Consider the following 11,151-nt stretch of genomic DNA (forward strand, 5'->3'; position numbering starts at 1 on the left):
CAGGAATATGGAAAATCGGTGTTTGAAAGTAAGATTCATGGATGTTTTCTGTAACTGTTGTCACTATAAAACACATTTGTCAACTTTTGTTAACGTTCTGTTCATAATTGTGTTTAGTAATTTAATAGGTGCGAAAGTAAAATGTAATCATTTGAATTTCCCAAGATTGCCCCTACCACCTTATGGTGCAGTTTTTGCTGTCCTCCAGTTCTCTGGAGTTGTACTTGACTAGAGCCAGTGTAGGTTTTTGATAGCAATTAGCAGTTTTTGACAGAATTCCGTTGTACGTTGACCCCCACAACTTGGCATTTCTAGCTGAAGTTACGTAATCAGCTTCCATGGTGATGCAGTCCGTAGAGCCGGGAGCGTGGTTGGTCTCCTGTGTGTGTAATTTAGCGTTAGCAGAAGAGCTGTCTTCACTCCACGCTGCATTCTCTAGATCTCTGCTGAGATGTGAGCTCAAGCAGATGTCTAGCTGTAGGTGTCTTAATCTGGAGCTAAATCCTACTTCGTCTTGTACTACTGCTTGTAGTGTAACACTTCTTAAAAGTGTTATTTCGATTTTTATTTTCTTTTTTTTCCTAGCACCAGATTTTATCACTTCAGTCTGATAATGCTTTTTCTCGTTATCAGAAAGCAAACTCTGTCGGCTGAGGCTGAAGATTATTACATGGGTTTTGTAAAGCAGATAAGTTAGGATGATGCCCAACGTGCCTTTTAAAAATCTATCTATAGAAAAATTAAGTGTGCATCTATGTGTAATAAGAACACTAGGGTACTGCATGCATATTTTTAATGATTCTTAATATTTGCTTTATCTTTGTCTAGTGATTCTGAATGTTTGCAATTCAAATGACTGAATGCTTTTCACTTCTCTTCATGTGTGGTGGAGAACACTGGAACCATCACCATCACTTCTGTAGGAACTGTTGAGGTTAAATCTGAAATGGGGGAAGGGAGGGAAGAACTGTAATTTCCCTCCAAAAGATGCTGACTGACTCCAGTGGACCTTTGACCATCAAAGAAACACTGTGTGGAACGCATTGTAGTTCTGTATTTGTCAGTGGCGTGTGGATGCGTTTTCATGCGTCATAAAAAACCAGTATGAGCCAGTTCTGTGTGCCCCAGATAAAGTGGTGCATGATGCGCAGGTTCAGTGCTTGGATCATGGCCAAGGTTAATGTCTTAAAAATTTAAGGGCAAGACTGTGCCACGCTCTGCGTGCCACCTGGAGAAGAGTTTCTTGGAGTTCAGCTCTGAAATGGGGAGCTGCTGTGTCTGTCTGCACATACAGCACTTGGAAGAAGGTCTCTCTACAGAGACATTTTTCAGCAGGGGAGTATTAGTTCCTTGCAATGCTCTTATTAGTGCTGCCTTCTCCTGAGCATAGTCCAGTGTGAATTTTTGGTTTGTAGCATTCCGTTCTTACTTGCTTTTAAGATTTGTCCCGGACTAGTTGTTTCAAAGTCTCACCTTTAATGGAGCGTCAGAGATTAAGTTTAATGATGCAGAGCCCACCTCATTTTGGACAGTCAAAGGACACTTCTCATGCTTGCATCCTGTTGTAAATTTGCCTAATGGTCTTAAACAGAATCTGATCACCTCTTAGGAGGTACCTGAAAAAACAAGGCTGATTTTTTTTTTTTTTTTTTTTTCTTGTACCTGTCCTGGAGTTTTTGTGGTCTCAAAAAATGTGTCTCCCGTGCTTTGCATGCATGTGCTGTGCAGCAGTCCAGGGGCTGCTTCACTGCTGGTGGGAGCACTGACACAGACAGCAGATTTCACTGCTGCTGGCTTCTCCGTGTTACAGGGAAAGAAGATGGTAAACCAGAGGTTGGCCTAGTGTGCAGAGGAAGCTGCATACATTCACTGTCTGTAATCCACAGAGGAAAGAAAGGGATAATTTGAATTTGTATTTCTGATGCGGGGTAATTGCTGTTCCATAGAAAATTCTTGCACTGTCTGTTTCCTTATTTACTGGCGTGGTGATAACAACTGAAGTTGGAATGCAAATGTTGCATTTGGAGCTATGTTTGAAAATGCAAAACTCGAGTTTATTTGTGTTAATAACTTTTATCTGCTGCAGTTTGTGTTTAAAGCTCCACGGATACAGCAGTGAGGGCAAGTTTTGCCTACACACCTGTTTTGATCAGGGCAGTACAGGGCTTGTCCTGCAGCTCTGTGTGCTTTTGATCAATATGTCCTTTTGAGGAGCTTTTCCCATCCCACTGGCAGTTAATTGCATCTGGTTCTAAATTTTCTTCATAGGAGCAGTGTAATGGAGATGTTTTTCATAACTAAAGCTCAAGTAGATTTTGAAAGGTAAAAAAACTTTGCCAGTGATCCTGCATTGTCTGGTATTTGCATGTATGTTAAGTTGGCATTGGTCTTAAGAGGGCTGGAGTGTTCCATAGAATATTCCACACACCTGATCGGTCCATCTGAAAAACACTGCAAATTGTAGCTAGTTTTACTAGTGTGTTGCTTGTGATTAAATGTCTGAAGCTAGAGAACTCAGGCGAGCATCAGTGTGCAAGATGAGCACTTAAACCTTGTAAATGCTATCATTGAGAAAAAGCATTTCCTCTTGGATCCCATGGCAGTTCTCAGCTGTGACTTTTCTGCAGCTTGGAAGAAGAAAAGCCTTATGAACTCTCTGTCTTTAGTTTATATGATTTTTTTAAAGCCATGATTTGAATCTTTTGCAGTGCTAAGGAGACTTGAGTGCATTTTTAAACTAGAATATGTTTAGACCATCCTTCAACATACAGGGAGGGGGAGACCCAGTTAGTCACCAACATTAGAGAATTTTTTTTTCCTTCTGGTACTTTCATCAGAGAGCAATTCTTGTAATGCATTTGAAAGGTTGTTGAAAATATGTTGGTGTAAAATTAATATTGCTTATTCATTTGAAGTCTATGAACCTTTTAAGTCACTAAAGAATACAGCTTGGAAGCATGGGCGCTGAAGTCTACTAGTGCAGTGCTTCACTTAGGCTTCTGAGTTACGTGCTTTTGATAGGACAAGGAGAAGAAATATTTTTCTGATCCTTCATACTGGAACTCTATAGTCTTACGACATCCATGGCTCCATTTCACCTTACATTTCTCAGTATTCTCTTTAATTGGTCCCTAGGGAAGCTGTAGGTGCTGGTCTTCAGTACACTGCTGAAGATGATAAAGAAGTTTCAACATGCTGTAAGGTTTCTTCCACCTAACGAATGTTGTATAATGTATTCTCTCTCTGAGGATAAAAATGTCCTTTAATCTGTATAGAGTTTTTAATATAATAAATATGTAAACGGTAAAGCTAGAACTTAACTGAATATTTGATGGAAGCAGAGCAGATATGAGTGTCGCTGGACTGACAGTTTATTAGCAACGTTAAGCTCTTTAGAGTATCTCTGCTTCTATCCTTATTCTATTCACATATGTCTCAAACGCTGAAAAGTCTGAGCTAGGAATGACTGTTTTATCCGTGTGGCTGTTCACAGCTAAATAATGTTTATTTCTACCAGCTAGATGAGAAAAATGACCCAGAAAAGTAATGTATTAATTTCTGGTTCTCAGGAACAAGAGCAGAAGGCCGAAGAAGAAAGAATTCGGATGGAGAACATTCTGAGTGGTAACCCACTGCTGAGCCTTACTGGCCCAGCACAGCCTCAAGCAAACTTCAAAGTGAAGAGGAGGTACTGTGCAGTCTGTGCTGTGATACCCACCCTCTTGCTCCCGCTTGTTACACAGAGTCTGAAAATGTCATCACTGCCGGTGATGACAATGTCATCTGAACCAAATGTCATCACTGCCAGTGGGTTTTATTTCCTTCCTCAGATGTTGTCACAAGCAGTGTGATGCAGAATTGGGATACTGATGCATGTAGCGATGGCCTCATGCTTTTCTCTGAGGAGATGATCCTGCTGCTTTGTGCTCAGAAAAAGAGGGAAAGGGAGATTGAGAATGGTGGTTGTATGACATTGTTCATGATAGGAAAAGTAACAGGACCAAAGTTCCTCGAGAAATTTGATGTTATGCTCCCCTTTAAAATCTAGCTGGTCTGGGTTTTTCTTCATTGGTTTTTTGTTTTTTTTTTTTTTAGTTTAACTAAAATAACAAATAACAGTTCTTTTCTGAATACAGTTCTTGCAGATACTCCGGTTACTGTTGTGTTTATTAAAATTAGGGCCATTAGATTCAAGGGGGTTTTTTTCTCTGTTCAAATGGTCATTATTTTCTGTTAAGGTAAAATAACCTTTAAACTACTGGTGCTCATCTTGCTTCTAGCTCATCTCCATCTAGGAGATGGCTTGGATTAGAAAAACAGATCCTTTTGTCTTAAAGATTAAAATCTAATCCTAATGACTAGTTGTTCCTAGTACCTTTAAATGGGAGGGCCAAACTTCATTTATATATTTTTGTAAATTGCACTTAATTCTTACAAGCTTACTGAAGTTAAAAATCTTTTGTTTTCAGATGGGATGATGATGTTGTCTTCAAGAATTGTGCCAAGGGAATAGACGAATCGAAAAAGGACAAAAGATTCGTGAATGATACTCTGCGATCAGAATTTCACAAGAAGTTCATGGAAAAATATATCAAGTAGTACAGTTTTATGTGCAGTGGTGCTGAAGGACTTGGTTGTTCCCTTCCTGTCCCTCAGAATTCAAGGCTGAATACATGGTGATGAATTCCCAAATGCTTTTCCAAGATCATCAACAGCTTCATGATTAGTAATTGCTGTGTATCCAGAGTTTTTATTCCTGCAGTAGGTTTCCCCTTTCAGTTTTCATTAAATCAGTTTGTGTTTCCTGAATGTTTTTCTGTTCATGTGTATTTACTTCTCCTGGCCACCTTGTAAGTGGTGGAAGAGAGCAGCTGGTTTGCAGAAGATACTTCCAGTCGTTTAAATTGCTTTCCAGAACAACCGCTATTGGTAGTGATGGTGGTTTGTAATTTATGCAACTCATATAAATGTTAGTATTATCAAAGGTGGGGAATAGCTGACTATGATAAGCAGCATGAACTGAGAAGAGCTAAAGTTCTTTAAGCAAGCTGGACTTAATTCCTTTTAATAGCTAGTTAGGAACTTAGTTAATAGTCTGGTTTTTTTAGTTTCTTCTTAACTGTCAAGTTAGGGTTTGGTGAGGTAGCTCCAAGCTCTTAGCAGTCCCGCTTCCTGGGCTTTCCTGGCTCAGCACTTCTGGAGTGATGCTGGGTGTGGAATCGCAGATTGTTTTTTTTCTCCTTAATAAACACTTGCAGTGCTCAGTCCCTTGGTCACAGGTAAATGGCCACAAGGCTCAGCCTGTGTGTGCGTGGCTCAGTAGTGATAGCGTTGTCAGGAAGCTGCAAGTGAGTGCTCTCTATTAAATGAGTAATCTCCTCAAGATACCATGGTTTACTTCTTAAATGTCCATTTTAACACTTCATAGGACAGTATAAAGTGTGAATGACTGAAAAAAAAGTCTTAGTTGTGAAGAGATTCTCCCCCACCCACCCCCCTTCTGTCATCTCTGTTGCATTTGAAATCTTGGTCAGGCAGTGTGAAGGTAACATGTAAAATGTGGTGGTTACCTCTGCCTGGAGGGCTGCAGTGGCAGAACTGGGGTGTGTTTATGTAACGTTCTCGCCCTTTTCCCTGCCTGTGTTATGCTCAGACTAGTCTGTTCCCACAGACGCTATTCCGTAGTAGTTCTATTATTTTCAAGCCCTTAATTTGAAAATACATCAGATTTTCTTTTCAAAAGAGAGTAAATACAGAGGACAATGTTTTCGGTTTTTGTTGGGCACAGCTCTAGTATCCTGTCAAAGCTTTCATTAGCTTTGGCTGTGTTTTCCACCCTGTCATTAAGCTATGTGTGCTGTACTAATGCCAGCAGCTAATACCCGTTTTTACTTGGAAACAAGATTTTTCAGCATGCTTGAAATCATGTGAGCTCCTACAGCTACTGGAGGAAGCTGTGTTTGTGTTACTCGAGCTACCAGCCTCGTGGTAGCCGTGATTCCTGGGAAGCAGAAAAAGGCGTGTGGTTTGTCGTTCTCTCTTTAAATTAAAGCTACTAATATCTTGGTATACAGGCAGCGTATTTAGAGGGGAAAAAGGTTAAGAGCTGTACTTCTCCAGGTCTGGTAGTGGAGAAGCCAGCTGCTGCTTTAGGTCTGACCTAACAGCATAGTTGTCATGGCAACAGCAAAAAATACATTGGTCTCGCAGTATTACAAGATACAATCACTGTGCCAAGCAAACGACAGTTTTATTGAAGAGGGAGAGGCACAGCTGAAAAGCCACTTCAACGCCTTCATGGAAGTCATAAGTGCATCACACCATCTTTTGTGTTCCTGAAGTAACTCTTTCCTTGGAGAAAAGAACACTTTTAAGGAGTGAGATGGAGGGAGTTGGTTGAGATGTCCTCAGCTGTGCTGGCAGTTGTTCTCCACGCCTGCAAGAACATCCCTTTCTTAAACTTTTGTATAATACATAGGTGTACCCAGTCATTTTTCCCAGTAGCTCGCTCCCTCCCTGGTTCTGGAGAAGGAGCTGCAGGGGCCGAATAGCTTTGGGCTGCAGCTTTATTGGAGGTTTTTTGTTGGCATTGTTGTTCAGCTCAGCCACAGAATTTGCAGATCCTATCTCTGGCCTTCCCCCTCAGTGCTTTTGTATTGTAGCCTCCTGCAGTGTAAACTGGCCCACAACCTGAGGACTCCTCGATACACAAACACAATGTGATAATTAAGGAATCTCAAGCCGTATCTCTTAGTAGATTTTGCATCATTAATTACTGAATTTTCCTCACCAGTACTGGAAAACTAGAGCACTCTGCTTTTTTCAGGGAAGAGCCCCCTGCTTTCAGTAATGATGCTTAATTTTCTACTGTGCTTCTTGTACTCATCTAGGAAGAGACAAGCAGATCATTTGTTGTGGTAAAACTCCAGTGTGACTGTGAGTTCTCTAAAAAAACCAGACTGAGATGATCTACACCTCTGCTCCCACCACAGGCTTTTTATTTTTTTTCTGGGACCGTCTGCTCAGTATGACAAGTAACTTTCAACAAAGGCAGTGGAGCTGGCAAGGCAGCTCTGCCAGGAGGTGAAGTGGGAGAAAATTAACATTCAGCACTCCAAGGAATGCAACATTTTACAGTTCCTTGCAATTGGGATTGTTTAATCCTGGGTGGTTTTTTTGAGCAACACCTGAACTTCACTTAACTGGTGGCTTGAAACAAAGCCTCTGGCTTTATAAAGTTTCCCCTTTGTTTCTGGCTATCTTCAGTGTAGCATCAGAACTGAAAACCGGGGTCTGTTTTCCATAGGGACTAACAGTTAAACTTCCAAGGGTTTTTTTAAATAACATGGTCTTTCAAAATTTTTCTTGGAATATGTTTTATAAGTCTAAAGGGATTAATAGTGTGAGGAATAAAGTTCAGTGATACTCCTGCAACTGGAGGTAATTTTGCTGTGTATATACAAGGTTCTAAAATGTTCAGCATCTATTTGTCTTCCTCAGGTAGATGGCTGAAAATTAAAGGTTATTAAAGGCTTCATATTGCAACCAGAAAAATTATTACCTGCATTTTTCAGGATTTCAGAGTCATAGGCACCATGTAGACATCCTATGAATGCCTGGAAGGAGATGATTTTTATCGTTAAAAAAAGCCTTTTTGTTGGGTTCCAGTTCCTCTGTTAACTTGGATTTCTTTTGAAATAAAGTCCTGGGGCAGAGGTGATCTGGTACTTGCTCTGTTTACCTTTGAGTGCCTCATGGGCAGCCCAGCTGGTGCCTGCCGTGGTGACAGCTTGGTGTCACCTTTCAGCCATGAACTGATCTGTTCCCTCGGAGCTGCTGAAATTTCTCTCTGCTTCTTCCTACAACTACAAATACCTTAAAGTCTTTCATGCTGGAGGACATCTGAGCACAGGGTCAAGCCATCACATGGGTGGGGGATGTTGCCTTGAAGTCATTCACTTCAAAGGAAGATCTGTCGGATTCCAGCCTTGGAGGGATGTGCTGATGCGCCGAAATCACTTCAGGCTCGAGTTTTTATCCAAATCTGCAGTCATGGCTCGTTGGAGCCTGAAGCCTGAATTCTCTTCTAAGGAAAGTCAGAATCACATGTAGAGGCTTCTCCGGTGTTTATTTCCCTGCACCCCCTCACCCGCACCCCCCCAGTGCCTCATGCTCTGCAGTACAGTTTCAGGGGAGGGAAAAAACATGCTTCTGTCTATCTGTGGAAGTCCTCTGTCCACCTCCTGTCAACTTCTAGAATGAAATTTTGTTAGTTCTTGGTCAAGAACAAAGCTTCCTGCCAAATTTCGCCTTGCTTATTGGGGAGAAAGGTTTTGGGATGCTTTTCCCAAAGAAATAAAGTCTGCGTTTTGTTGCCGCTTTCCTCCCAGGCAGACTGACGTGCTGTCATATTTAGCGATAAAGTGAATGCAGCCCCATGGCCACGCTTTATTGCCCCAAAACACGGTTCAAACAGCATTAATGGGCACTTTCGGAAAAGTCGTGTCTCCTCAGAAAGGCTCCTCTGAGCCGCCTTTTTGAATTGGGGATAAGCAGAAAGAATAATAATGCTTCATGGGTGTCCAAATCACTCATTTTAATTAAATTTTTAAAAAGCAGCACTGAATTCTTCGTTGTTCAATCACGGATGCAACATGCTACCATGGTGCTGCTTTCCTCCTTTGACTGCAATCATACAGATCAGCTTTTCTGAATTTCAGACTTGACTTTGTTTTCTTGAGATGGGTGGGTGCATCACGGGGTGTAACTGAAGAAGGATGACCGTGACCTGTGACTGGCAGGGAAATAGGACTGGAAATGAAGTAGTGACTCTGTCTAGTTTTTAAATTGCTTTAGTTCGGAGAGTTGGAATGTACCTAAGGGATGTGATAAAAGTGTCTGTGTGATACAGGGTATTTTCCCTTGTGTTGCGTCTGACCTTGCGTCACTGAGCTTATAAAAAGTTCTGTCCTTTCAGGATGGAAACCACAGCTTCGTGATTTAAAAAAACCACCTCACAAAATCGCTTGGAATTCTGATGTGCCTAGTGCAGCTTTAATGAGAAGGAAGAGTAATCTAGAGCTAATTCAGTCTCCTAATCCAAATCCCAATTTGCCACCAAGTGTGAGAAATACCTTCTAAAGTAGAGGGAAGTGGCACTGTGCAGGAGGTGGAAAAATGAAGCAGAGGAGTCTCATTGCTCTCTGTGGAAATCGGTAGCGTCTGGGTAGGAGAGGAAGATGATTTTGAAGTTGTATTAGAATTGTATAGATGATTACCATAGGGATCTGTTATGACAGGAGTTACGGAGATGGAGCCTGTACAGCAGGGTGTGTCCTGAGGAGCCTAAAAGCTCAGAAGTTTGGGTGAAGGACGGGATGGAGACAGACTGTTTGGACCCACAAAAAATTGTATTTAGGAGCCGAGCGGTGAGTCCCTCTGCCCTCGGTACCTGCCCACTGCCTTACCTACAGATCCGCCCCTCCTTCCAGCTATTTTCTTAGAAATGTTCTGGTTAAAAAGGAAAGCAATAGCCCAGCTTCTAACGGAATAGTTCCTGGTGGACAGGGTTTCAAACAGCTGCTCTTCCTCCAGAGGAAAAGGTCTGTTCTTCCTGCACTGGGAGAACAAGTTGTAAGTTTGAGCTGGGTAAAGGTGGAGGACAGATCAGCCAGGCAGGCTCCTGGCTTTCAAATGGGGTCCCTGGGGTCGATCCCTGTCCTGTGGAGTCGCACACGAGTTGCTGGGATTGGGGGGGTGAGTGGATGGTCCGTACGCCCTGCAGAAGCATCACGTGCTGAACCACAGCTTGGGTGCATGGATGAATCCTAGCAGTAAACTTTTGGATTTTCTTGTGGCAGGATAGATAAACTCTCTGAAAGAAAATCTGTTCTGGCTGAAGCCCCCAGGAGTCCTTCCTCTGGTGTGCGTGCATCCTGATGTCCTGTCTTCCCAGGTGGGAGCCCCAGGTGTGCTGTTGTGGAGAGACCAGAGCGATTCAGAGTTCTGTGAATATCCTTCTCAATTTATCCTTCTGGTACAAACCATGTCATGAAAATGTCACGGTTCCCTTGAGGCCAGGATGACAGTAGGCTGGAACAAAACCATTGGTGTAGCCTTATTCATGACCTAGTTGGCGAAGGCTGGTACTTCTCTGGGCTGTTTAGCAGCGCTCAAGCTTAGTGTGTGATGGTCTCCTTTGCTCTGGAGAGTTACTGCAGCTGGTGGCTGCTCTGAAGCCAGGCAGCAACAGAGGTGTCAACACCAAACAGAAGAGTGGAAGGAGTTGGGGCTCTGTTGGGTTTCTTTCTTGCGATGAAGTGACTCTTGCACCTCTTAAAGGACTCTCTTGTAAAACCTACTGCCGCAGCCACTGTGTGGATTCATCACATTTCTTACTGCATGGCTTGTTCGGGGCAGCGCAGCAAAGACGGTGAACACTGTGATTTATTTTAGAAGATGGTACTTCACGGGATCGTCTTTCTGGTTTAAAACTTCAAGGTGTGATTGCAGTTCACAGGTAAGCTGATGGTAACAACAACAAATCGTGTTTTCTGAGAGCTTCAGAAATTATTCATAGAAGTTGAAATCTATAGCTGTTTTATCCCTCCTCCTCTTCTCATGTACGCCTGCTCTTCAAACACCGGATTTTTAAAAACGTCTGTTCTCTCCTTCAATGCAGACAGTGAGAGAAGGAATCATTTTAGAAAATTCCAGAGCCAAAGAATAAAAAAAGAAGGCAAATTAAAGTCCTTCTTTATCTAATACCCCTTTTTGCCATTTGTTCCAGTAAAGAATGAAAGCAAGATGGTGTTATGTGGGTGTTAGAGCAGGGAGTGGTAACCAGGGCTCCAGCCACTAACCGGGATGGTGGCCCGGTTTTCATTCCCCTTGATGGACTTTTGCTGCAGAACCTTTCATATGTCTGCAGTCAGGTGTGAAGCTAAGGGGTGAAGCAATGATTTCAGCCCTGTTCTGAGATGTGAGGAAAGCAGGGTTCGGTTTTCAGCTCTGCTGTGGTTTGTGTGACTGCAGGAGTGGCCCAGGCACGTACACCCTTCCCCTCCAAACCCAGGATGTGAGCGGGGAGCAGGGTCCCGGCATCCCAGCTCTGTCCAGCTCCGTTTCTGCTGGAGGAGGTGCAGCTTTATC

General features: G+C 42.6%; 1 protein-coding gene across 1 annotated transcript in view; it reads left to right on the plus strand.

The window, feature by feature from the left end:
- Window positions 1-4,914, plus strand: part of CWC15 (CWC15 spliceosome-associated protein) — a 16,210-nt gene extending 11,296 nt beyond the window's left edge. The window contains exons 5-6 of the mRNA XM_010139175.1: window positions 3,570-3,688; window positions 4,470-4,914. Coding sequence (XP_010137477.1) covers window positions 3,570-3,688; window positions 4,470-4,599 — 249 coding nt within the window. The 3' untranslated portion in view covers window positions 4,600-4,914. The remainder of the gene's footprint in view (window positions 1-3,569; window positions 3,689-4,469) is intronic.
- Window positions 4,915-11,151: the final 6,237 nt, after the last annotated feature.

This window comes from Buceros rhinoceros, unplaced genomic scaffold, assembly GCF_000710305.1.
Source record: "Buceros rhinoceros silvestris isolate BGI_N320 unplaced genomic scaffold, ASM71030v1 scaffold37416, whole genome shotgun sequence".
In the NCBI taxonomy this organism is placed as follows: Eukaryota; Metazoa; Chordata; class Aves; order Bucerotiformes; family Bucerotidae; genus Buceros; species Buceros rhinoceros.